Raw genomic sequence first — 27340 nt, 5'->3', positions numbered from 1 at the left:
AGTTCGCTCTCAGCAGCAGGATGCGGGCCGGGCCGTAGCGGAACAGGCTTCTCTTCATTTCAGCCAGCTTTGGGCTCTTTCTAATAGCTGACACTCTTGCTTAGCCTCTGTCACACATGCCACTGCGAGATCTTCACACCTTGCAAGAAAGGAACCAGACCAGCTTTCAGAGACTCCTCAAGTAGTGACTTGCTCGAGGTCACACAGCCAGCAAGGCACAGACTTGGGATTTGAACCCAGGCCTCTGGATGACCATTTTACAGAGGAGGAAACAGGCTGGGAGAGGGCCACAATTTGCGAAAGTCACACTTGAGGGATTTATGAATGACTGGACTTTGCATGCATTCCTCTAAGCGGGGGACCACCTCTCAGTCGTCTACATCTTCCCCTCACCCAGCCTGGGGCCCGGCCCAGGCAGATAAATGAAGGAGGGCTGCGGGCAGAAAGCCTGAAAAGATCAGACAACTTAGTCTAAAAGGAAACCTGAATTCCCAAACCTAGGGGTCCCTGCAGAACTAGTGGTGGATTTTAGCAGAAGCACAAGCAATGTTACTAGGTCCCAGGGGAAGCCAGTGGCAACGCTGCCCGCCCTGACTGTGTCCTCATGACCAAGAAAGGAACACACGCCCACCCTCGAGGCTACCCCTTCCCCACGCCTGACTCCACTTCCCCCACCGTTCCTCACTCTCACATCCCAGTCCTTCCTCCCTGGCGGCCAGATCCCTCTTCCAAACTGTACGGGGAAGAGTCCTACAGGTCTCTCCTCAGTCTCTGTCCAGCCTTGACCCAGACGCAACCACTCATCCACTTGAAGACCTCAACACACACTGACGAGCAAATAAATGAATGGGTCAATGGCTGAATTGTCAGAGGCTTCTACTGTCTCAAGCCCTCGTTATCAACCCCCTGGGCAATTTTGTTATACATGTATTCACTCAACAAATATTTATTAAGTACCTACCACATAAGGGACACAGTGCTAGGCTCTGGCACAGAGCAGGCGGCAAAGAACAGTGCTTTCTAACAGGTCCGTGGGCCTTGGTTTCCTCTTCTCTACATTTTCACCTTCTGTACTTATCTTCAAACTACCCACCCTTCTACAGGTGGCTTGGGTCTCATCACTCTATACTCAACAACTTTTAGCGCCTCCCACTGCCTACTGGAAAATGCTTAAATTCCTTACACTGACATTAAAGGCTTTCTGAGACTTAGCTGACACCTTTACCTCTAGCCTCTCCCCCCTGTCCTCCATGCCCTCTTTCCCTCCATTCCATACGGGCCAGCCCCTGCCCGAGGTGCTCTTCTTGTCTGCACCAATCAGCTACTGCTGCGTAACAAACCTCCCCAAGACTTTGCGGCTTAAAGCAGTAATCGCTTATTTTCACTGTGGGCCAGCTGGGGTTGGCTGACGAGGGTTGAGCGTGGCTGGGCTCCAGCCGCACATCCATCTGGGCTTGGCTCTTTGTCGTGGGTTGGGCTCAGGTGTGCTGTGTTCATTCTGGGACCCAGGCCAGAGGGGCAGCAGCTACCTGGGGGATTCTCCTCTCATGGTGTTGGCAGAGGCATGAGAGGGTGCTTGCTTCACATCTAGTAACGTCTCGTTGGCCACAGCAAGTCTACACAACAGAGCCCGAAGCCCAGAAGCCAGTAAGACATTTTCCCTAAAGTGAAGCCAAAGCAAGTCACATGGCCAAACCCTACATCCAGAGCATGGGGAAAGGAGGAGGCAGGGAGTGAATATTTTTTAACAGTAATCTAATTTAACACCCCATTTCTGCCTAATGAAACTGGGCAGACGGCAAAAGAAACCAGGCTTTGGAAATGAAAGGCCTGGGTTTGTATCAAGGCTTCATGTCCTACTGTCTGAGGACCTCCAATACAGTTTATTCTCCAAATACTTCACCCACTCCACACGTATGCACTGAGAATCTACTCTGTGTACGAATACCATGCCAGACCCTGAGCCGGACCGGTGAATAAATCAGTTACATCCCTGCTCTCCTGGTGGTATGAATGAAGCTCTCAGCCCTCTCTGAATGCCACCTCTCTCATCCACAAAGTGGGGAGAAATAACCTGACAATGCACAAGAAGATGGTGGGAAGCAGGTAGCCAGTTATTAGTGCATATATAAGTACACATACACACATATACTAATCAGTACATATGTGGTACAGTTGTAAGTGGAGAAAGCACTATATCGAACACCATTTCTTCCATGATGCCCAGGCTAGCGAATCCTGTAGGAAGTGATCATTCACCCATCTGAATCCTTAAAACAAATTACCATGTGGCTAAAAGCTCATCCAACCAATGAGAATTTACTGAGGTCCACCTTGTGCCAGGTAGGCCTACCTGGCCCAAACCCCCTTGCCCTCACAGGTACTAACTCCTAGAAGGAAGACAGGTGTCTTCTTCCTGCATTCCTACAGCACCCAGCCCAGCATGCCCAGGTGAGCCGTACCCATCCATGCCCAAGACTCCAGAACCTCCTCCGTCACTCTCATGATTTCCTGGGAACAGCCTCAAAGACCGAGGTTTCCACCAAAGCCCCCCACTCACCCAGAAAGAAAAATGCAGTTAATCAAAGCAATCTGGACTTTCTTTCCATTCCCACCACCCCTCCACCCCCACCCCAGAGTGAGACCTCCCTAAGTGATTAAGTGTTACCATGAGGAGCTGGCATATTGACCTTGTCAGAAAGTGTGCTTTTGTGGTGTCTCATGGAACACAAACAGATTAAAGAGCCAACAGTGAGGCAGATTATCAGCAGAGACCAAGAGGAAAGAAAGCAACACAACCTCAAGATAAAAAAGCCCCTCTTAGTCTCAGTCAATAATCTGTAATCACACACAGACAGGGGCCAAGCATGTAACTAACAGTGCCTTCCCGGCAAAAATAATGCTAATTAAGTAGTTATAAAAATTATTGTTATTAGAAGCAGTATCGTTATTATTATAATAAATTAAATACTGGCTAGAAATTCAAAAGTCTGTCTTCAGGCTCTGATTCCTTCCACTTTTCATAGCCACTGGGGGTAGCTGGCAGTGGTTCCCCACGGCCCACAAGGGACACTGGGCTCCTCATCTTTGTATCAGGCGCCCTCCGGGCACTCCCACCAGCCTGCTTTCCAAACACTCACTCATGCAACAGTTTCTGAGCACGTATTCTGCCCCTCACACTGGTAGATGGGCTGTAATTCGACTTTTCCAGCCCTTCCTCCCTCCAATTCCCTAACAGAAACACTGGCCACGTGGTCCAGTCCCCTCAGGGCCCTTCAGATTCACAGCTCTGTTTCCACCTCTTCCAGGGAGTCCTCCCTGACTGATCCAGGTATCCCTGGGAACATGTTCTTTCTCTCTGCTGGCCACTATACACATATGGCTGTGTACTTTTTGCCCATACTCCATCACCTTAGTACATTTATATCTTACCGACTCACCTATACAGGGACCACAGCCCATGCCTAAAACAGCATTACACAGTAGTTGGTGTTGAACAAATAGTTGCTGACTGGCACCACTGCGGACATAATTCAACACAAACCAACACACGCTTCCTCTGCGGCGGCTGGGATGGGGAAAGATCACCTCCCCTGGGCCGGGCGCGGGGAGAGGCAGGAGGGCGTCCACACAGTGGCCGGCCCGGGCTCAGCAGGAAGCAGCGGGCAGCCAGGCCCTGCAGTAGCGGCTATGCTTTCCATAACCAGACTGCCTGCCGTGGACGTGTGCCGTCCGCATCTCATACATCAGCAGTGTGAACTGCTGAGGAAGACAGCAAAGCGTGAACCAACAGAACGCCATTCCAATCCTGGCAGGTACGTGATACAACCCAGAGATGCTGCTAGCACTGGTCCTGACAGAGAGCTTTCCAGAGGAGCTTCTCTGCTGGACCCGCAATGTCTGTACTTTTACCATCTAAACTTGCTCCCTCCCCAGCCTCCCCTAATTTCAGCTAACAGCACTGGACCCAAATGTGCAAGCGTGCACCCGGCTTTTTCTCTCTCCACGAGCAGTTCATCGGATGCATTGTCACTTCCACCTCCAAAACTGAGCCAAACTCACCTTCCCCTGCTCCCAGCAGGTCCAAGACACCATTATCTCTCAGTTACATCCACGTGGTCTCCCAGCTTCCTCTGCTCTTGCCCCAAGGAGAGCCCATTCTGCACACCATAGCCCCGACTGTCTTTTATATATGAAAGCAAACAGGACTGCACCTGCTTCAAATCAATAGTTTCAACCGTTGGAAGAAACTCCAAACACTTTCCTAGATTCGGTAGGCCTGGCAAGATCTCACCCCACCTCCTCTCTGCTCCATCTCCTGACAGCCGTGACATGCAGGGCTCTGGTCACAGCATTCTTCCTGTTCCTTAAATGAGCCTCAGGGCCTTGGCATCTGCTGTTCCTTCTGCCCAGAATGGGCTTTCCCCAGGCATCCATGGCTGGCTCTTCCTCACCCTCCTGGATTCAGCTAGAAAGGCACCTTCTCCCCAAAGCCCAAGAAAACAGCAGCTGCTCCTCTCCCGTTCCCCGCCCCACCCCTGCCCCTGCACCCTGGTCTCTCCCTAGCTTATTGCCTTTTCTCCCCCTATGCCCCTTATCACACTCTGAAACCATTCACTCATTCGTTCATTCATTCATTCATTCATAAATCCTCTCAAATAAAAGTTTCATGTAGGACAAGAACCTTTTCTGTCTCCTTTGCCACTATCTTTTCAGCACCTATAACAGTGCCCAGCACATAGTAATGCTGGGATGCTCATCGTGACTGTTTTCCAATATGCATCATAAGGACAGATGGGGGGAAAGAGTAACTTCACAGTGGAGAAATCTGACAAACACTGTCTCGGCCAGCTGGTCAAGATCAGTATCAACAGTGGTAAGTCAGGTTGATAGTGTGTGCTCTTGATATGATAGGATGGAAATGGTGCTTTATCTCTGGTCTTCCTCCCTTGAATGCATAACATCTAATAATAAGAAAAACATCAAAGTAAGATGGGGTGTCCCAATTGAGGGACACATATCTGGTGAATACTCCATGTCAAGGTCATTGAAAACAAGAGAAGTCTGAGAAGCTGTCAGAGCCAAGAGAAGTAAAAGGAAAGATGACAGTAAATGTAATACGACATCTTGAATGGGATCCTAGAACAGAAAATAGACAGTAGGGGAACACTGAGGAGATCTGAAGGAAGGATGGGCTTTCGTTCATAACAATGCATCAGTATCAGTGCATTCATCATGAGAAATGTACCATATTAATGTTGGATCTCAATAAAAGGGCAAACCGGGTACTATCTTCTCAATAATTTTACAAATCAAAAACTGCTCTAAAATTTAAAAATTTTATTTAAAAACACATGAGGTAGGGGTGCCTGGGTGAATCAGTCGGTTAAGCATCCGACTTCAGCTCAGGTGATGATCTTATAGTTACTGAGTTTGAGCCCTGTGATGGGCTCTGTGCTGACAGCTTGGAGCCTGGAGCCTGCTTTGGATTCTGTGTCTCCCTCTCTCTCTGCCCCTCCTCTCCCTCTCCCTCTCTCTCTCTCTCTCTCTCTCTCTCTCTCTCAAAAATAAATAAAACATTTAAAAAAAATTTTAAAAACCACTTGAGGTGACTGTACATAAGATATTTTCGTGTAAAGATGTTTCGTGTCTTTCTGTAAGAATTCACTGAGCACAGACTGCAGCAATGATGTCAGAAAAGAGAGGAGGCCCTGGAGTCTGTTAAGCAGTCTAGGGCTACTGCTGTGCGCTCGTCCACCACATGCTCTGAAAGGCTGTCAAGGCAGACTTCAGCTCTCCCCTAACTGAACTTCCAGTGGTTCAAAAAGAGGACAGTAGGGGTCAATGAAGAAAAATAACAAATCCCGCCTTCTCTGAGGGTGAATCACATTTTTCTACTACTCTTAAGTCAATCCAGCCCTAAGCACTGCTTTGGCTTAACAACCAGCTCCTATCCTAGATGGGGGTTCAAGTGCCACCCACAGTGAAGCTGGGCCAACACAAAACTCTCTCCCAAGGGGTCAAATGGTATGGTACAGACTACAAATGGCACAGATGTTCAGAGAGGACTGACTGTGGGAGCTGGGGCAATCAAGGAAGCCTTCCTGCAGGAAGGGCCAGGCTAGATCTGGAAGAAGAAACAGGATTTAGAGAGAGACAAGAGGAAGACGAGAGTGCACTCTGGGCAGAGGTCACAGCATAAGCAGAGCTAGGCGTCCAGGTCCACCTGTGGGGAGCAGTCTCATGAGGGCTGTGGTGCCCCCCAGGAGAACCATGGAAGAGGAAGTTGGTAAGTTGAGCCCCACCGGACCAGAAAAAAAACCTGAAATCCTCCTAGACTTTTAAGGCCAGGAATCAACACCTCCTCCTTCCTTAAATGCCTTGGCTGCAGTAAGCCCTCCCTCCTCAGCCCTGCCGCAGCTCTCATACTTGGCTTGTTCTTCCTTTTCACATGCTGTTTACATTCTTGTCCTGTCTTTCCCAGCTACCTGTAAGCCTCCTGGGGCAAGGTCCTTTTCTACCTGCTCTAGAGGGTCCTGCACAGAGTGATGGCTCAAAGAAATATCTGGTGAATGAATAAAAGGAAGAGAGCATTAATGATGGGTTACAGTCTAAACCACCAGGACTCTACCCCTCATACACCTGTGAGGTGTGCGGACAGTCCACTCTAGATAGAAATGATGACATCTACACCAGCCCCTCCCCCTGCACTGCTTTCCTGTAGCACTCACCCTGCCTTGACCTTGTTTCTTGTCTGTCACCTTCAGTCATTCAACAAACATTAGCTGGACACCTACCATGTCCTAGGTGCTACGGATATAGACAACACAAAGATCTCTACTCTCATGGGATCGACATTCCAGTGATCAGGTGAAGGGCAAAAAAACAAATAAGAAAGTAAAATATAGGGACACCAATTGGTGACAGGTGCTATTGGAGGAAAAAGGGAAGGACAGGGAGTTCAAGGGAATGATTTGAAATTTTGAATAGGGTGGTCACAGGAAGACCTCATTCAAGCAAAGGCCTGAGGGAGGTAGGGGCAGGCATTTTTTTTTCTTTTATGATCACTGATCTATGCCTAGTACCTAGAGCAGGTACCTGGCATGCAGCGGGCATGGGAGAATGAGTATGTTGTGAAGGTTAATTCATTTTTTAATTAAAGTTTTCTCTTTTATTTTGAGATACTATAGATTCACATGCAGTTCTAAGAAAGAATACCCCTCACCCAAGTTCCCCCAATGGTGCCATGTTACACATGACCATAGTACAATAGTACATAACCTTACACTACATCTTTCACATGACCATTGTATAATATCAAATCCACTGAAATTGACTCTGAGGCAATCTACTGATGTGATTCCAATGTCACCAGTAGGACATGTACTTATTTGCATAAATGTGTGTGGCATATTCAGCATTATGCAATTTTAAGGATTAATCCGTTTTTAATGCGCAATTAGGAGGCCACTGGAAGTGTCCAGAGTCGAAGGAAAATGGGGTGGAACATAAGAATGGCCTGAATAGAAAAGCAGATGAAGCAGGAACCCAGCGGAGGGCCAGGTTCCAGCAGACGTTGGAAAGGAGAGCAAATGAGGAAGGGGCTAATCAGGAGGTCTCTGGGAGTCTACGTTAGACAGAACAGAAGTACCAGTCCTGGAAAGAGGACTGGAGAGCTAGAGGATTCTAGAGGAGGAGAGAAGGCAGATGTCCTGGCTCAGCTTGGGTCTGCTATGTGGTCTTGGGCAAGTCAATTCACATCGCTGGGCTCATGTTCCTCACTGGTACAGGAGTGACAATGGTCACCTGTCCCACTTGCTCTAAGGTCAAAGAGAGATGAAAAGGTAGCCCTGTGCAAAGCAAAAGTGCTAGACCAACTGCCAAAACCAGAAAGGACTCAACCCAACGGCCCAGACTGCCTGTGGTCTCCCAACTAGAATGACTGGCTCGCCTTCCCAAAGATAAAAATGCAGAATTTAGGTCAGCACACACAGAGAATCTCTCTTTGTTTATAAGAGACCGAGGATGTATTCCTATTAAATGCCTTTAAATCTCAGCGATGATGAGAGACCCAAGGCTGTTTACCACTTTGGATATTTACTTTTCTCATATACAAATCAGCTCGGGTGCCGTCAGAGCTGACGGCACCTCACAGGGCAGGCCTCTGACATCCTGCTCTTCCCCAGTGCCCACACATGGTTTGAATTTATTGGTTTTAGCAGCTTTCATTTATATTGTGTGAGGATCACGGAATGGCCAGCAAACAGAAGCTGTGCTCTGTGCCCTGGAAAAGACACGGACGTGTGAGGAAGGAGGGTGGGGGGGCCGGGAAGATCCCTCCAATCCCAGGAAAATCAGCTCCCACCCACAGGGTGGCCCAGTGGAAGCACTTAGGCCCCTGTGGGAATGAAGGGCCAGTGGGAAACCACAGCCCCACCAGGAGATGGTTGTAACACGAGGGCGAGAAGGCGCTCAGTAGTCACGGCTGCTCAGAGCCAAATGCCTGGGTGCCACAGTGGGAAATGCAGGCCACTGCCTAGATGTTTAACCTCCTGGAACCAAACATCTGGAAATCTGGGAACAATGTGGGGTGCGGTTAGGGACTTTCTGCTTTCCACCCGGATACTCAGGCGATGATGTGTAGATACAGCCAGTAATTTTACAGCTACACACAGATCCCTGAGTGCATACTTGGAGCCAGGCCCTTGGCAAACCTCATCTAATGATGAGGCTCCTGCCCTCAAAGAACTTCAGTCTCTGGAGGAGACAGACATATAAATATATAAAAGACAATAAAATTAAAAATGTCCTTTCCCAGTGAGGTCAGAGCTGGTTTAGAAAGTGGCTTTGCGGTTTATGGTTTACCAAGCACTCTCACACCCTCTAAGGGCTGTCTGTGAGGGGAGGGAGCTGCCTGAGCTCATGCTGCTGGACTCCCAATCCAGTGCTCTCACTATCTAAGGGCTGTGTATAGACCACAGATCCCTCCACCCCCCACTTCTGCTTGGGGAGCATTCAGGAACCACTTGCCTCACCCCACCCCAGGGGAACAGGTGGACTCCCCCAGGTCAGCCATTAAAAGGGTCACATGAAATGCAGGGACATGTTGTCCTATACTAAGTACTTTAGAAATGGTGGTCAGGGTCTCAGGCTCCCCCCACAAAAGACCCTGTAATATATAGCTACCACTGGTCTCATTCAGCTGCCAGACTACTTTCAGGATCTAGTTCTAAGAGAAAACATCTCTAAGTTCCTATTCCAGAAGCTGAGAGTCCTCCTCGGGCCCAGCAGTGAGAACATCCTGGATCCGATGAGACAAAAGAACCTCATATGGCAGCTCCTTCCTCAAGCCAAGGGATCTGAGAATTCCCAGGCAGACTTGGGTGAGACCCTCCAGTCCAATGAATGAATGAATTGCAAAGTATGGGACTGGGGGACAATGGCCCCCCAGCACACCTGGATCAAGCCCAAACTTCTCAACTGGTTTGTGAGGCCTCCACGAGGTGGTCCGTGAGCCTCTATGGCCAATTCCCTAGTCTCCCATACCTCCCGTAAACATTTTCCACATGTGAGTGAGGACAGTCCCTCAGTTGGGATCAGCGTCTCCATCAAGCCCCCACCCCGTACTTGCTGCTCCTCCTGAACCCGGGATGCCCATTTGTCCTTCAATACTGAGCTCAGGCGACGTTACACTAAAGCCAAGCCAGGTCTGATAAGGAGGGGGTCTGTCTAGCATCTATACATGGAGCATCTTCACCAGCAAAGACAGTTCCTGGACAGCAAGGATGCAGTCCTCTCCACCCTGGTAGCATCTGTAGAGCCTCCAGAGTACCCGAGCCCCTGCAAAGGCCTGCCACCATGGGGTTGGAGGCTCAGCGTCAGTGCTCAACAATGACACACAAGTAGGTGCTGACATTCTGTCTAGCTACTGTTGCACACTGAATGGGGACCCCACAGGACTGGAGGCTGGGGTGGCCCTCTCACATTTCCTGCTCCCCCATCCACACTAGGGAGCCCCACAGAGAAGGGTCCCACACATGGGTGACGTTACAAACATACAGCTTCCTCTTCTGTTGGGCCCTCAGCCTGCCCTGCCATCCCCTCACCTGCCAATGTCAGCTTCTGCTCTCAGTCCTCAGCACGGCCTCTCTCCTCCCCCTAGGTCCTGGCCAACGGACTGACCAGCTCACCCTCTCTTCCCAGAGCAGAAATCTTAAGTCCCTGCCCCCCCCCACTAAAATTTTATACCTCTAGTCTCAGAAAAAGAACCCCCCCCCCCCCGACTATCACACTCCAGTTCCTTTTCATTAGATGCAGAGGGGTTGAGAGCACAGGCTCTGAAGACAGATTTCCCGGGTTTGAATTCTAGATCTTCCATCCACCGGCTGTGTTGCCACAGGTAAATGAATTAAGCTGTCTGTGTCTGTTTCCTCACCTGCAAAATGGGGCTGGAACACAGTACAACCTGACAGATGGTCATGGGGGATGGATGAGGCAGTGCCTGTCAAGGCCTCAGACCCATTCCTGGCATTCGGCAGTGAGGCACCTCTCTCCTCATGTCTCCTCACCCTTCCCTTCCCCACCAGCCCCACATTCATCTCTGAACCCCAGAGCCTGCACCTGAGCCTGGCACAGTGTCGTTCCCAGCAGTGCTTGTCAAACAAACAAACGAAGGAATGGATGAAAGGATGAACAGTTTCATAATAACTAAAGAGCCTGAATGTCCATCAACTGACGAATGGATAAAGAAATTGTGGTTTATATACACAATGGAATACTACGTGGCAGTGAGAAAGAATGAAATATGGCCTTTTGTAGCAACGTGGATGGAACTGGAGAGTGTTATGCTAAGTGAAATAAGTCATACAGAGAAGGACAGATTCCATATGTTTTCACTCCTATGTGGATCCTGAGAAACTTAACAGAAGACCATGGGGGAGGGGAAGAAAAAAAAAATGGTTAGAGAGGGAGGGAGCCAAAACATAAGAGACTCTTAAAAACTGAGAACAAACTGAGGGTTGATGGGGGGTGAGAGGGAGGGGAGGGTGGGTGATGGGTATTGAGGAGGGCACCTGTTGGGATGAGCACTGGGTGTTGTATGGAAACCAATTTGACAATAAATTTCATAATAAAAAAAAATCAATTCGTTAAGTACTTACAGGGTACAGGTATCCCCCGCTTTTTGAAAATTCACTTTACGCCAATTTGCTTTTACAAAAGACCTACATTAGTACCTGTTTTCGCCAACCGAAAGAAATCCGAAGAGGATTTCTTTATGAAAAGGGGCGTCAAGTGAAAATAGCATGCAGTGTTTGTTTTGCAGTGAGCCATTAGAGAGGCAGCAAGCACTCAAGCCACCTTAGCTTCAAACTGTGTCTGTGAGCATCGGTGCTGTATGTCGATTTATTTCGTGCACCCATTAGCAAGATGCATCCTAAGGTATCAGAAAAGCTTGAGAGATTATATTCTGGGTTTGGGAATGCTCACAAACTTTTCCATATAAATTAATGGTAATTGCTTCTTTGCTTTACACTGTAAGCACTCTCCCTTGTTGGATGGCAGGACAAACCCATATTTCTCTCTGGGAGAAAGAAAAGAGGAAAAACACCTGCACTCTGAGTACTACTAGGAACATAGAGCACTTAGGGGCTAATAAAGTCCTTCCCAGGCTGTATCTCGTGATTCTCCCCAGGACTCTGGAGTTGCTGCTAGTAACATTCACCCCATTCACAATGGAGGGAAAGGACCCTTAGGTGGGGAATCTCCCCAGGTCATGGATCTAACCAGTGCCAGAGCTGGGCTTGGAGCCTAGGTCTCCAGCCCAAACGTTTAGATCCCTCCTTCTGATATGTCCGCACTCCAGGGAACAGTGAGAGATCACAGGGAAGCCGACCCAGGAAGAGTACAGTCAGACATTACACATCACCAGATGGTCAGCAAAGAAATGATCACGCTCTGGGTGGTCGGGTCACATGGTTTCAATCAGGTCAACCAAGCATACCCATCCCTGCTCGGTGCCTGAGAGACTGAGGGATCAAGAACCATCTTCTCTACGGAATGGGTTTCACCTCAAGACACAAACAGTGTGAAAATGAGCCAATAACAATAATTAAAATGACCACAACTCCAACTGCCCCAGCTAACATTCACCACCTCCTACTGAGTGCCAGGCGCTCAGCTAGGTGGTTTATATGCATTACCTCATTTAGTCTTCACAACACGTTGGGTGGGCGGGGAATACTGTGAACTCCATTTTTTCAGATGTGAAAACACACCCCAGTCATCTAGCCAAAGTAATGGAGTGGGAATTCCAACTCCAGTCCAGTCTCTCTGCTCGTCTATCAGAAGATCTAAGTAGAAATCCTGGTTCCACCATTTTGCACAAAGTACTTAGCTTCAATTTCCTCAAAATTGGAGAAAATAATACTTGCCTTTCAGGATTGTTTTAGGAGTTTACTGTGATAAATTAGAGGCCCAGCACATATTAGGCACTAAATAACAATGGCTCTCTTGGGATCTTGATTAGGAAAAGGAAGGAAAAAGTCAGTGGAGGGAGGAGTAGAAACACTTTTCTTTGCATACCCGCTGCATGTTCCCATCCTGGCACTTTCGCTTAAGGGTCTCCTTCCCCTGCATGGCTTTTTCCACTCCCATCTCCAGGGCCCTGATCCTGTTTAATCTGCATCGTCTCCATCAAAAATCCTGCACTCCTTTCTCACCCACCGTCCGGCCAAAACTCTACTGATGGAATCAAAATAATATAAAATCACCTGCAAGACAACCAGCACGCCTAAACCCGGGAGCTATGTCTCGCTGGGTCAATGAAACATCTCAGTCAAGGTCAAGCACAATGACCAAGCATCATTAGCACTGAGGTCCTGAAGTGTCTCAGTTAACCCTTTCTGTGACCAATCCACAGCTCTTCAAGCTTTCTCAGCCCCAGTAGAGTGTCTCCTGTTGGAAAATGTCTCCTAAGCCAATGGATGTTTACAGCCACCCAGCTGGAGATGGAGGGGGAGGGGAGCACTGGAAGTCCAAAATCGGAGGCAAGGACAGGAAACTGAAGTAGGCCCCTAGTAGGTGTCCTCGTGGGGGAGGGGAGGAAGGGCGGTAATGCAGGTAAAAGACTGGAAATTGCAAAGCGCGGCGCAAATGGTTGAATTACCACTGCCAATGACGCTCTTGTCTTGTCTCAACCTCAAGGCTGAGCAGTTCAAGAAATGGAAACCCTGTGTGCTAAGCCAGAGAGATTTCCAAAAGGCTTTCTCTGCCGCATCTTCCTTTTCAAAAAGGGCTTTAAAATGGGACGGAGGTTTGAATTACCAACGGTCTAGCAGGCGCGTTAAGTCCCTAGGAGATAAAACTGGCCAGGAAGCTTTAAATAACCTTAATAGGGAGGAAGCAGGTAAGTCCCTTAAACAGAAGCAGCGGAAACAAAAAAGGCCTCGCCTTTTATCTTTGCCCTGCGGCTTCCCGGGCAGGGGGCGGGCGCGGCTCGCCCGGAGGTGCCGGTGCCACCCGCTGCGGTGGCCCTGCAGGCCAAGGGGCGGGCGTGGTGGCGCCCGGACCCACCCTCCTCCGCCCTTCCCGCGCTCCCGCGCTTTTAGGAAACTGGCACTTGCGCTCCCGGAATCGTCCCGAGAGGTGGCCGCGGGACCGGGCAAAGCGGGCCCGGCTGGGTCCTGGCCCCGAGGGGCGCCGGGGTGCGGCCGAGGTGGGCATACCTCAGGCAGGCTGTTTCACTCGGCCTCGTGTGACCACAGCCCACGCAGAAGGGCCATGCTGCACTGCAGACAGCCCCAGACACACAGCCAGCGCCTGCCCCCCGCCCCGTGTAGGCCCCGCCCGTCTCCAGAGCCTAGCACCCCAAATGCCCGCCTGCTGACTTTTTACTCCTTCAGATCTAGGCTCCTCCAGGAAGCCTTCCCAGGTCTGCCCAGGACTGAGAACTGCGCAGTCTTCTGTGTTCCCCACACCGCCTTACCTGCCCTGGCCTCCCTGAACCTCCTCCCCCTACACCTCCTCCCCACTCAGAAAGCAAGCAGCCGGCGTGGGGGGGGGGGGACAGCATCATCATTCTTGCTCACATTTCGATCTCCAGCACATACCCCCATGTCTGGCACAAAGTGGGAACTACAAAGCATTTCTTGAAAAATTGTGTAATGATGTTAATTTAAAAATCCAATAATAAGCATGAGCTAGTGTTTACAAAGAACAGGTTTTGTGTCTGGTATGGCACTACAGTGCTTTACACCAATCCACAAATCCTCACAGCAGCTGGATGAAGTTGACTGATGAGGAGACTGAGGCACAGAAAGGTCATGTAACTAGTCCAAGGTTACTGACACTCTCTAGAAGTACAGTGATCCTGGACCCTGCAGGAGCCCTGAGCTGTCCTGGGCCAATGCCTGGAAGCTTTGCAGTGGCGGGGGTTCCTGAGCCCAGTCTGTGCCATATACATAAAGACTAATTCTTGTTTCTAAAGGCAGAATCAGACCAGGATGTTCCTCTGAATGAGGGAGGTGGGGAGAAAGCTTTACACAAAAAAAGCACAGGCTCACAACTTAAGAGCAAATGAAAAGTAAATTTTAAGGCTTCCCCTTGCCCTTCCGACCCAATGGCAAGAAAAGAGTGAACCCGGAGAATAAAGGGTGTCAAGGTTTCAGCACACAGGGCAGAGGGATATTTGCACTGCCTGCAGGGGAGGGAGGTAGTGGTCAGGTACTGATCTGAAAGCTGGCAGACCCCCCCTCCCCCCACTGGGAAACAACCTCGCCTAGTGAGGGGGGAACACAGACTCTATCACAGGTGCCTCCACCGCAGACACTGCACACGTTCTAAGGTCCCAGGCTGTCGCCGGGGATGGCCCAGGGCTCTGACTTGCACAGGCCTGGTCTGGCAACCTGGCTCTTTTCAAGAGTAGTCAGGCACTCAGGGCAGCACAGGTGCAACTCACCCACTGTTAGAGACTGAATGTGTCCCCCTCATCCCCAATTCATATGCTGAAGCCCTAACTCTCACAATGATGGTATTTGGAGATGGAGATTTTATGAGATAATTAGGTTTAGAAGAGGCCATGAAGGTGGGGTCCTCGTGACAGGATTAGCGCCCTTATGAAGAGACACGGAAAGCTATCTCTTTCCCACTTTCCAACTCAATTCATCTCTCTCTCTCTCTCTCTCTCTCACTCTCTCTTTTCACCTTTCCCACCCTAATCTCGGACTTCTAGCCTCCAGAACTATCAGAAAATAAATTTCTGTTGTATGAGCCGCTCTGTCTATGGTAGTTTGGTATTACAGCAGTCAGCAGACTAAGACATCCACCAATCCTTTTAAAACACAATGTTATTTTGCAATATATACAAATATTGAATCAGTACATTGTATACCTGAATGTGACGTCAATCATACCTCAATAATAAATAAATAAATAAATTAATTAATTAATTAAATAAGACCCGCAATGCTGAAAGCTTTGGATTTAGGTCCATCACTGCACCCAAATTCAAACTGCTGAGTTATGATCAGGTCTCATCTGCCCATAGGGTACAGTCCAACCTGGTGACCAAGGATAAAAGTCTGGCTATACAGCGGCATCTAAAGAGTCCAGACTTTTAAAATGACTGCCCTCAGGAATCCTTACCACTTCAGAGGAGTGTGAGTTAGCCAAACAATAAAAACTGGGAAGGGCTCTCAGGTAGGGACTGGCACAAGGAAATGTATGGAGGCACGACCAAGGACTGTGCCTGCGGGAGGGAAGGAGGAAGAACTAGAACAGGTCAGCATCACTGGGGCCCAAAACCAAAGCAGCAAGTCGGGGGTTAAATTAAACACGTTGAAATGAAAATAAAGCAGGAGGGTGGTGAGTGAGCCTGCAGAGATTCACGGGTGCTCTGGGTGGTAAAGAAGAGGGAAAAAGGAGGCCTTTGTTTGCAAATAACAGATGAGAAAGAGAAGACAACAAAGTGTTCCAGGATGGAGAGAGAAATCCAACAGGGCCCATGGATGTCACAGCGTCCTAACCAAATGGGCCAGCAACAGTGCACTTATCTGCTGCGACAGGCAGGACGTCTGAGGGCTTTCTGTGCATACAGAGGCCAAGATGTGGCCCCTTTTTAGCATCCAGAGCTGCCAATACCCCAGCCACAGAACACATCACAAAGCCCCAACTTTAAAACTGGAGCACATTCCACCTAAGTTTGTAATCAACTGTGAACATATCTGGAGCTAGATTTTGAATCAGGGTCTATTGGGAAAGAAAAGAAAAGACTATCTCAGTCATTTTTATAATATTAGGTAAAATACAGAAGCACTGAAAGAATATCATAAAATGTCATAAAAACAATTCCACTGGGGTGCCTGGGTGGCTCAGTCGGTTAAGCAACTGACTTAGGCTCAGGTCATCATCTCATGGTTCGTGGGTTGGAGCCCCGCATCAGGCTCTGTGCTGACAGCTCGGAGCCTGGAGCCTGCTTCGGATTCTGTGTCTCCCTCTCTCTGTCCCTCCCCCACTTGTGCGCGTGCTCTCTCTCTCTCTCTCAAAAATAAATAAAATGTAAAAAAAAAATTAAAAAAAAAATTCCACAGAGGGAAAGAACATATGTGGCTGGGCCATCAGGGAAAGCAGGGACCAAGTCTTCCCAAGCAGATTAGATTTAGGAGCATTCTGGGAAGACTTCCTGGAGGAGGCACAGCTTTGAGCTGAGCCTTGGAAATCTCCTAGGATTCAGAAATAGAAGAGAAAGGAAGGAAATTCCTGGAGAGGGAGGGGGCTCAGCAAAGCAACAGCGTTTCCAAGCTTGGGGCAACAGTTCTGTGTTCCAGCGGATATATTGCGCAGATTTAAAAGGATCCTGGAGGAGCTGCTCGGCGAGACGGCTTGGCAGCCGCTTAGCACAACCGAAGGCTGGGCCACCAGCTGCCTGTGGATTAAGTAGGCGGACAGAGAGCCAGCGATGGGGGATAAAAGGAGTGAAGTGGATACTACTTAGAGGCAAACTCAGGAGGGAAGAAGGGCGGCGGCCTGGCCTGCCAGCCGCCGCGCTCCTCACATTCTTCAGTTTCCTCCCGAGGAAAGCTGCATTACCAGGCGACCTCTTCCTAGCTTTGAGAGATGTGCAAATGGGAACTATTAACAAAGGCACACTCCCATTTTTATCTCTGTCACAAAGTGCTTTCCTGCTCAGGCTCTCTCCCTTTGGCCTGAGATGGGCTGGCGGGTCGTCGGAACAAGATCAACGTGTTTGCCGATGGGGCTTTTTGGAATTCTTGAGGACTGGTCCCTTCCGACTCCAAGATTTTAAAAGTCTGTGTCTATGAGCTGAAAATTCTTCAAAGCTAAGAGGCTAGAATTTCATGATGTGAAGATTCTTCGAGTCGAAAAATGCATCTGAGACTAATGTTCTAAGATTTCACCATTCTTAGATTCCCTGAGCCTCTGAGTCCTGGCTTATGATTCGAAGAGTGTGGAAGTGTGGAAGACTTCATGCTGTGAGCTTCTGATTCTGAGACTAGAATATTTCATGACATCGTGGTCACCTCTGGCTTTATGGCCTCCTTCTCCTTTGATGGCCGTACCTAAGCCATCCTGTGTGTCTGCTTCTGAGTTTGTTTTCCTCCCCCCATATGTTGGAAAAATATATTCAATATTAAAGTCTGAGTTAACCAGGTCAGAGAGAGGGAATAGAGACTGTGGAGCCAGCAGGGGTTCTTTGCAAACAGCTCTCGGTGCACACAAAGAATCTGAGAATACACATGCCTAGGGGTCAATGCTGGGGTTCCCCAGAGGGTCTCCCATACCATGCGACAGACATTTGCTGAACAGCTCCCAACCACAGGGCTCCTGTGAGAGACACAGAGGGCATGGCAGCCTACAGAAGCACGGGGTGGAGGCGGGGCCAGGAGAACCTTGTTTCTCAGTCTAGGATCTGGAGTTACATGGTGCAGACAAGGCCAACTTGCCCTGATCCGATATTGACTGAGGGGTTCGCACTCTCTGGAGTAAACTTCTGGGGACAAGAAGGCTCAGCATGGTCCGGAGGCGAAGGGAGGTGTCTGTTCCCTTCACTCTGGGGAGGGCACGTAGATCTGACAGGAGGCCATGAGCAGGGACCAGTGCTATGGCTCCAGGGGCCACAGTGGGTGCTGCTGTGGCTGCCATGGAGGCCCAGGGAGGGTGGCAGGGCTTGAGAATGGCCATTTCTGGAGGATGGGAAATGAGAGCCGGGTGCTGAAAGATGGGGGCATACAACAGGAAGAGAAAGGAAAGACAGAGTCTGAGGGTGGAGAATCAGGTCACAGGAGGGACTGATGCACGAGATCCATGCCTGGGTTGCTATGGCTGCAAAATAGGACTAATAATAGCCACTCTCCCTGGTGGGGCAGCGAACCCTCTGCAGGTAAAAACTAGGCCATTCCCAGGTCTGCCCCCAGCACTGCACTGGCCCAACACAGTAGGGCATTCTGGCTGAATGAGGAAGCGAGTGAGGGAGAGGAACCCTAATGAAGGAGAGGCTCCAAGACCGTGCAGGTGTCCAGGGGCTGTGCCACGGCAGGCTGCGCTCTCTGCTCCACAGACTGGCAGTGGGAGGCAGTAGGATTACCCACTGGAACCAACAGGCTTCCAGAGAATTAGGTATCAGCAGCGGCCTGCTGAAGACCAGACTGTCAGCCCTTTCCAGGCTCAAAATCTCAGGGTGGCCCAGGGCCTTTAAGATACGGGGGTCATAGATGAGCACCACAGAAGTCAGAACTGGGTCGACCCTGGAAATCATCCAGCTAACACTCGAGGGACAGAGGGAGCAATCGAGGCCCAGAGAAGGTAAGAACTAGCCCAAAGTCACAGGTAAGGTAGGAATGGGGTCAGGGCTAGGGTCTGCTTGTGAACTACCTACCCACTTGATGTCGACATTTTGTGTCCCTGTAGGAATGCACTATTAAAGCTATTAGAGCTATTAAAGTTCAAGGAGGAGGTTCTTCACTGTGGCTTACACAGTCTCCATTCATTCATTCATTCATTCATTCATTCATTCCACAGTGCTGGATGGCAGAAGGGAAACAGGGATGGTCATATGGTGGTTTCTCTAGTTATACAGTCTCCATTCATTCATTCATTCATTCCCCGAATATTTATTGAGCACCTAATAATACGTGCTGGCCCCTCAGGATATATATACAGGCACTGTGACTAAAAGGAGACGTTTCTTTATTTAACTGTGCTGGCTTAGCCAATGTTAGGGGCCCATCATTCCAAGGAAGCAACTGGTACCCAGAATGTCTTTGGCAACTCCTATTTTAGAATCACCTTCAGATCCAACTTACAAGTCAAATCAGTTTCAGCACTTTTCAATGATCTCTATCATATTTTATTTCATTTCATTTTTTTAGCAAAAAAAGATGATCTCCAACTCCAACACACGTGCGCGCACATGCACGTCACCAGATAATGTCATCTCACTATTAAGAACAAAAATGAATTCATCTTTATGTCTGAAAAGCTGGGGCTTTAGCATCAGACACACCTGAGTTGGAATCCTGGTTCCACTGGCCTAGCTGTGTAATCACAGCCACGCGACAACTTTTTTATTGTCTGTAACAGATATGATGATATGACTTGTCACATCTCTGTGAGGATTAAAGGCGAGGTCGTTGTGAGGTTTTATGCAGTGCCCTGTGTGGAGACAGAGCTCAATCAGTGATGGTTTTGTGGTTTCTAACTCCCCACTGAGGGGGCTGCAGTATTTTACAAACATTTTGGATGCCCTCAGTGGCTGTGCCCAAGTGCTCAAGCTTTACACACATTGAGTGGCTAACATTGGCATGTTTGTTAAAACGCGGCGAAGTACAGAATGGTGGCAGGGTCCTTGCTATATTATTCCTCGGGAAGTACAGGACTTCAAGGTATTCTCAGCCAGTGACTCCACCAGTCTGGGTGGGGGAGGACTGACGCCCCCTAGAGGGAGAAGGGCGTCTCCTAATCAGGTCAGCTGTTGGTGGCAGCCAGTGCCAGTCCCGGGAGGCAGCCAACAGAGCCGATTGAAATCTGCAGGTCCCAAGATTGTCACAAGATCTTGGCTCAAGGCTCAGGCATCCCCAGGTCCCTGAGGACAGGGGCCGCCACCATCTCACTCCAGCTTTGCGTTGTTCTACAAGGGATGGACAGTGGACACGGCTGATGGGAAAAGGTGCCAACAGAGCAGAGATGAGGCTTCCCATGCAACCTTCCTCTCCCCCTGTCCTGGAGCCAGCCTGAACAGTTTTCCAAGCACAGAACCTACATCGAGGTAGTCATTTTATACTCTCTCTAACCTCCCACAAGGAGTGTCTTCTCATATCCTCACAAAACCAGCTCAATTGTGAAAGGCTGGTCACTACTGCCCCATTTGATAGATGGGAACACGAAGTTATACACAAGTCACTGGCTTTAGATTCAGAGCAGGGACTGAAACCTAGAAGTCTGCTCTCAGCCACTGTGTGAGCCGTCTGTAACACATCAGGGCCTTTAGCATCCTCTCACAAGCCCCACGGCCAAAGGAAATACCTTCTCTGTAATTATAAATTCTTCAAGAAGTAAAATTTTAAGCCCTCAGGTCCTAATGGAGAGAAAGAAACAGCAGAAAGGACTGAAGGAAGAATTGCAGGACAAGAAATACCTAGTCAACATGAACACTTCATTTAGGGGCAGGTAGAGTGGCTGTTCCTTATGAGCCACATGACCTTGGGCAGGTCATCCAGCCCTTCTGAATGCTCACCTGGGAGAGCACCCAACAAAATGGAAAAGCATGCCTCCTACGGGCAGGGTGCCTGGCACGTGGAATTGATTATAACTGTCGCTTGAAATGTCAGGACTGGAAGGGGCTTGAATAATGACCTAATCCCGGCATCTCATTTCACAGACAGGAAAAACAAGGCCTGGAGAGGGGAACGGACTTGCCCAAGGCCACGCCGCAAGCCCATGTTGATGCTGGGTCCCACACTCTCTGTTTATACAGAGATCAGAGACCAGAGACTTTTTCATTGGCTCCTCCCACCCATGGAGTCTGAAAATGTACGCTTTCTTTCTTCACTTAGCAAGGAAAAATGTGGTATTTCTGCCTAGAAGAAAATACAAACATTTGAGAAATACTAAAATTAAAACTAAAATCCCAGCGCTTCACAAAAAGGCTCTTTTAAGATTTCTTTTTCCCGCCTTCCTCTCTCCTTGTTCCCCCCCCCCCACCACCAAATATTTTGCAATAACAGTAATGCTGAGAGGAAAGAAAAAATAAAAATCTGATGCACTTAACAGATATTTCGGTACAATAATGCATCACAGATGTTCATATCAAACTGTGCACGCGCACATACGATTTTACTGAGAAGGCTGTTCATTTCTGACTTTGGGGTTGAGGACCCTTAACACCCCCATCCACCCAGGCTCTGGAATCCCTCCTTTCCCAGTTAGCCCACAGCTGCCCACAGGGATGGAGGAGAGATTTCATCACCTCGCTCCAAAATGATAACAGGACAAATTGGCGAGGTTGGACGCTCTGGCAGGTGGTGAAGGGTGTACAGATTAGGGAACCAAGAGGAGTCCTGTTCTCTTTTGTTCTGGACTTGCTTCCTGCAGCCCTCTTGAGGAGCTGGACCCAAGAACAATTTTAAGAGCGGGCCCAGGCTGGTGATGGGGTGCGTGCATTTTTGAAACCAGAGATTTGAGTCCGTTTGATCTTCAAACATGGGCTTTGGAGACTGTCAGCGGGCTCCTTGCTGGCCGATAAATGGCTCTCAGGAACTTTTCCTAAAACATAACTTCACACACTTTCCAGCAAATGTTTTCAACCTACCAAAAGCCGTCATTTGGTTGAGCAGCAGTGTTTCCAGACGCCGAAGAAAGATAGTTTTGTTGTTTTAAGAGAGACAGATTAAAGCCAGGGGCTGTTTAACCAGAGGGTTTGTGTGCTCGCTCCAGCTCTCCTCGGATTCCTCTGTGGTCGGGTACAAAGAGGGTGCGGACAGTGATGCTGGACGCCCCACCTCCCCGGCCTAAAAAAGATATCCAGGCCAGACGTGAGGTCTCTGAACAGAGAGGCCTCCCACAAACCTGCCTCTAAAATGAGATGGGCGGTGAGCGCTAGGGAGCCCGATACAGATAATATCAGCTCCCGAGGCTGGCAAGGGAAAAGTCACTTCAGAGGGAGAGAGCCGGTATGTTCAGAGGATTCAGCGCCCGGGCCAGAGAATGCACAGGATTTTCCCCCGTGGAGAAGGAGTCAGGCGTAGTCAGAACCCTGCGGGGCGTGACTAACTGCCCCAATATTCCTGCCACCGGGGCCCTCTGGGTAAGGACTCCACAATTATGGGAGAGCCAGCAGGGGAACCGACAAACCCGCCTTTCATTTGGCCGGCAAATCAATCTGGCTTCTTACCTCCCCGGGGACAATATTGCATTTCCCCTGGAAAAACAAAGGCCAGAAGATCTCCAAAGGGGGATCAGTTTCTGCCGCTGTTTCCCTGGTGAAGAGTCTGCAACATCTCGGGAGCAGCAAGCAGGTCTGGTCCCAGTGGTGGAGTTTCTAGCCTGGCCAAATTATGAGGCTGTCTCCTTAATGGAGGAACACATCTTGGGGGCCACACCTCACCCAGGGCATTGGCCCATGCCTTGTTTTGGGGCCTCCTTGCGGGAGCCACCGGCCCTGACTCAGATCCCGGATCTCAGGATTGACAGCCTGTTCTCAAGGCACAGATGTGAACTCATTGTTCCCAGGGTCTCAGAGTTGAGTTTGGGGCCAGTGAGTTGCAAGTGACCTCTGCCCATGGAGATGGGGCTTTTCATGACATTTTGCTGGATCAGGTCTCTGGCAGCCAGAGACTTTAAACCTCCTAAGCTCTTCCCTTCTCCCTGCCCCCATTCTTGAGGTTCAGAAATCAGAACGGTCAACCTTTAAGTGAACACATTTCTCTGAAATTATTAACCCCAAAACTATCCTTGTTGACTTCCTCCAGGCCTAGGGAGGAGGTCCGAGGGCCGCCTAGAGCAATGCAAAGGCCTGGGTAATTCAGTAGTGTTTAACCTTCAACAGCAACAAGCCAGAGTCACACAGACACCAGGTCCACTGCACCTCCCCTGCCTGCAAAGCCGCAGGAACCATGACTCTTACTCTGCACATGCACGCTGCTGCCTGGGGGGGTGGTGCCCACACAACAGCTTCAGGACAGCCTCCTGTTCTGGAGACCCCAGGGCCTCGGGAAAGCTGGATGCAAACCCGCAACTCACTCTTTTTGTTTTCCTCACTCTGATGTTCCCAGGAAAATTCTTTCTGCTCAGGCAAGCACAGCAAGTGGGGAGTGTATATCCCCAACAGGTAGCACCACTGAGAGAGAAGCAAACACCCAAACGCTCATCCCTAACTCTAGCACACACCAGTTTGCCCTCAACCCACCCCGAAAGCAGCCAGAGAGCTGCCTCGCAGCCCGAAAGAGCCTCTCCCATTGGAAGAAGGCCAAGGCTCCGGCTACAGCAGGAGGAAGGCAATGGGAGAAGAGGACAAAGGGGCTGGCCGCTTCCGGGGGCCGGGGAAAGCCAAGTGCCTACCTGGGAGAAGTTGAGCCCATTAAGCGGGTGGCACTGCTCCTCTACCCGCTCCACGGCCCCGGTGCTCTTCCTCATCTTCTCGGCCTGCTGGGCCAGGTAGAGGTCCAGGACGGGCACACCTCGGGAGCGCACGTCAGTCTCCGTGAGCGAGTTCACCATGAGCATCACCCACACGGGCCTCTTGCGCTCCCAGTTGCCCGCGATGGCGTTAAACAGGTAGTCCGCGTACAGCCCCTTGCCCCGCTGTGCTGGTGTCATCCACGAGGGCATCATCAGCTTCACGTAGTCCAGGTGGCGCTTCAGACGCCAGTAGAGCTCCCGAGGCAGCACGTCCTGCAGGTTCTCCCCGTGTGGCAGCAGCTGGCAGCTGGCCAGGGCTGAGATGGTGTAGGGGTCCGTCAGGTCCAGTTCGAAGTAGACACGAGCGCTGGCCTGGAAGGCTGCCTTCGAGTTGTCCGGGATGAAGTCCCAGACGCGGGTGTAGGGGACGTGGATGGTGCCGAACAGGTAAGCGGGGGGGTCACGCCGAATAGTCCACAGGAAAGAGTTCAGCTCCCTCTGCTGCAGGGGAGGGGGGGAGGACAAGGCAGGCAGTGAGGCTAATGGCAGGGGAGTAAACCAGGGGTTGCACAGACAGAGGCAGGTGGAGGTGGGGTGGAAGGCAGAGGCCTACATGGGGCCATGGGAAAGAGCAAGGGCTGTGGAAGCTGAAAGACCCAGATTCAAAACCTGTCTAGCTGGATCATCTTAAGCATGCTGTTCCACTTCCCAAGACTCGGTTTCCCCATCTGTGAACTGGGGGTGAGAGCAGCTACCCCAGGGAGGATGAAAAGACACAGTATATGTGAGTAAGCCCTAAGAGCAGCACCAGGCACAGAGGAAGGAGACAACGAAGGAAGCTCTCTCGTTATGATTAGCTTTCCCCCTTGAGTGCCAAGGACTGCCACAGCACCTGAGAATATTCATGCTCAGCCAAGCCAAACCTTCACCGGTGGTGTTTCATGTGGAGGGTGGGGAAAGGGGGACCAAGAGTCCTGCTCTGGCAAGAAGGGAGGAAGTCATATAACTTTTAAACCCAACCATTAGAAGATACATGCCAAGAGCACTTTGAAAGCAGAACACCTATTAAAAATAGCACACCTATTTAAACAGCTACTTCCCATTCATTGGGGTGGATAAGGTTTTCTTGTTGGAGGGCAGGTCTGGGGTGTCGGCTACTCTGCTCCACTGCAGATGAGAAAGTGCTTTATAAGCTGCAGCCTAAGTAAAGTCACAAGGCCCTGATTTGGGAGGGGAAGATTCCCTAGAATTCATCCCAAGAAATGTGCTTCAGGCTCCTCCCCTAAAATGCTGTACCTGGCCTCCACCCCCCCACTCTCGGGCATCTTCTCAGACAGAAGCTCTGATCAGGAGTGTGCACAGGGGCAAAGAGGGGCATGGAGACAGGGATCCTTTCTCCAGATCTAGCTGAGGACCAGGGGTTAAGGGGCATGAGAAAGGGACTATCATTTCTCTCAGGCAGTCATTTCCCATCCAGAAAAGGCCCTGGACTGCCCACTGACCACCTGCAAACTTGAGGTCAACTCAAAACTTTTCTGCCTGCTTCTAGCACAAATGAAAAGTGTGTGATGGGGTGAGTGGGGGAATAGTACCTTTTTTTTTTTTTTTTTTTTTTTTTTTTTTTTTTTCCGAACAACCAAAAATCGTGGATCCCAGCAGACTGGAGCTAGACTAGCTCTGACCTCCCCGTTCCCACACAAGTCAGGACAGCAGAGGTGCACCTTGCCCAAGGTCAACTAACTCCCTGCTAACTGGGCAATGAGTGAGGACCCTATACAACCTCTTCCTAGTCACTGGCCTGCAATTAAGGGTTATTTTCCATGCATTAATTTACACTTTGAGGGAGGGATGCTGAGAGAAATCAAGGGATTCTGTAGTTGGGAAGGAAAATTAGGAGAACCAGTAATTATTCAACCCCCAAGGAGATATTAGGCCAGCTTGCCCTGGCACTTCCTTTTCCTCTCCTCTGGAATCTTCCCCCTTTTTGTGAAATGGGGGCAGTTGGAGGATTGGGTGCCAGGGGCCTGGGCTGGAGAGGGAGAGAGAGGTGGGAACCAGCACCAGGGAAAAAGCTTGCTTTAGGTCAGAGTGGGAGGACAGGGGAGAGGGAAGCCTGTCTGTAAGGGGGACAGAGTGGGAATGGGAGAGCGGAAAGGTCTGATGTAAGTCAGAGCAGAGTAGAGCAAGGAATGGGAGAAACACGGTCAGGAGTGGGCAGAGAGCAACCAGAAGGGTAAACAACGGATAAAGTAAGAAAGAAGCGAGTCAAAGGGGCACAGGGAGGACACGTCCAAGCAGGACCGAAAGTCGAGGAGAGCCCGAGAGCGTCAGCGTGCGGAGAGGGAGCTGGAGAGGGAGCGCCCCATCTCGGCTCCCGGCACGGAGCTGGAGCCCGGGCGGCAGGAGGCAGGGAAGGGCGCCCGAGGCAGCGCCCGGCGGGCGGAGGTGGAGCGGGTGGGCTTCGCTGGGTGCGGAAGGCAGGACCCCCGAACCCTCGTCCCCACGGGCTGGAGTGGCCGGACGGCCGGGAGAGTGGCCGGGCAGGCGCTCGCTCACCGATCCGGGCGGCCGGCACTGTCCTCCGTCCGGGGGCTGCGGGCGGGCGCGGGCGGTGGCGAGGAGGGCGGCGAGCAGCGGCCCCGCCAGGGCGGCGTGCATCCTGCCGGGGCCCGCGGGGCGCGGGGACCCTCCCGGGCGGCGCCCTCTCAGCGGGGCGGAGAGCCCCCAGCTGGGCACGGAGGTTCCTCTGGGGCGCGGGGCTCCAGCGGCGGGATGCTGGGAGCCCTCTGGGGCGGGGCGGGGTGTCCCTGCCGGACCCGGGGGTCCCTCTGGGGCGGGGCTCCGTCTGCTGGAAGAGGGGGACCCTCTGGGGCGGGCCCCTCCCCAGGCGCGCAGCCCCGTTGGCGCAGCCCGGGGTTCTGAGAGCGCGCGGGTCCTGGGGCGCGCCGACGTCCCGGAGCTGCGTCGCGGTCCAGGGGCGCGCGGGGTCCCGGGGCGGTACCGGGCTCCCAGGGCGCGCGGGGTCCCGAGTTACGCGGGCAGCTGGGCGCGCAAGGGTCCCAGGGGTGCGCGGCGCTCCAGGGGGCGCGCGGTGGGACAAGTGCGGCGGCGGGCGCGGCGGGGCGGGGGTCAGGTCTGGGGCGCCCGGCTGCCCCAGAGCCGGGCTCAGAGGGGCGGCGGGCGGCCGCGCGGCCGCTGCCCGGGCTCCGCCATGCTGCTCCGCGGCCGGGAGGGAGGGAGGGAGGAGGGCGGGAGAGCGGCGCGGAGCCGGGCCGGGCGGGGGGCTGGGGCCGCCGGGGCGGGGGGAGGGGAGGACCCGGCGCGGGGGGCGGGGGGCCGGGGCCGCGCCGGGCCGCGCCGGGCCGGGCCGGGCCGCAGGGAGTCGGGGCGAGCTCCGCGCCCGGGCGCGGCGAGGCGAGGTCTGATGGGCATGGCAGGCGCTCGCTCGCTCCTCTCTCGCTCCCTCGCTCGCTCCCTCACACACGCGCGGAGGGAGGCGAAGCCCGCAGCAGCCACTTCCCCACTTTCCAAACTTCCCAGCGCAACTTTTTCCTCTCCTCCCCTGCCCGTGCCTCCTCCTCCCCCATCGCTCCCCCTTCCCCTGGCCCGCTCCCCGCCGGCCCTAGCTTCGGTGCGCGGCCGCCAGGGGGCGCCCGGGCCGAGGCCCCGCTCGGCCAAACTCTGTGGGATCTTCTGTGGACAGGGACTA

At 51.5% G+C, this 27340-nt stretch overlaps 1 protein-coding gene across 1 annotated transcript in view; it reads right to left on the bottom strand.

The window, feature by feature from the left end:
- The window catches only part of TRABD2B (TraB domain containing 2B), a 213112-nt gene extending 186268 nt beyond the window's left edge, over window positions 1-26844 (bottom strand). Inside the window, exons 1-2 of the mRNA XM_060622699.3 lie at window positions 26188-26844; window positions 23572-24132 (exon numbers count right to left, since the gene is read on the bottom strand). Of these exons, the coding sequence (XP_060478682.1) occupies window positions 23572-24132; window positions 26188-26289 (663 nt within the window). The 5' untranslated portion in view covers window positions 26290-26844. The remainder of the gene's footprint in view (window positions 1-23571; window positions 24133-26187) is intronic.
- Window positions 26845-27340: the final 496 nt, after the last annotated feature.

Source organism: Panthera onca, chromosome C1 (genome assembly GCF_046562875.1).
Source record: "Panthera onca isolate mPanOnc1 chromosome C1, mPanOnc1 haplotype 2, whole genome shotgun sequence".
Classification (NCBI taxonomy): domain Eukaryota; kingdom Metazoa; phylum Chordata; class Mammalia; order Carnivora; family Felidae; genus Panthera; species Panthera onca.
Note: the sequence above shows the minus strand (reverse complement) of the source record. Positions and strands in the feature narration are given on the sequence as shown.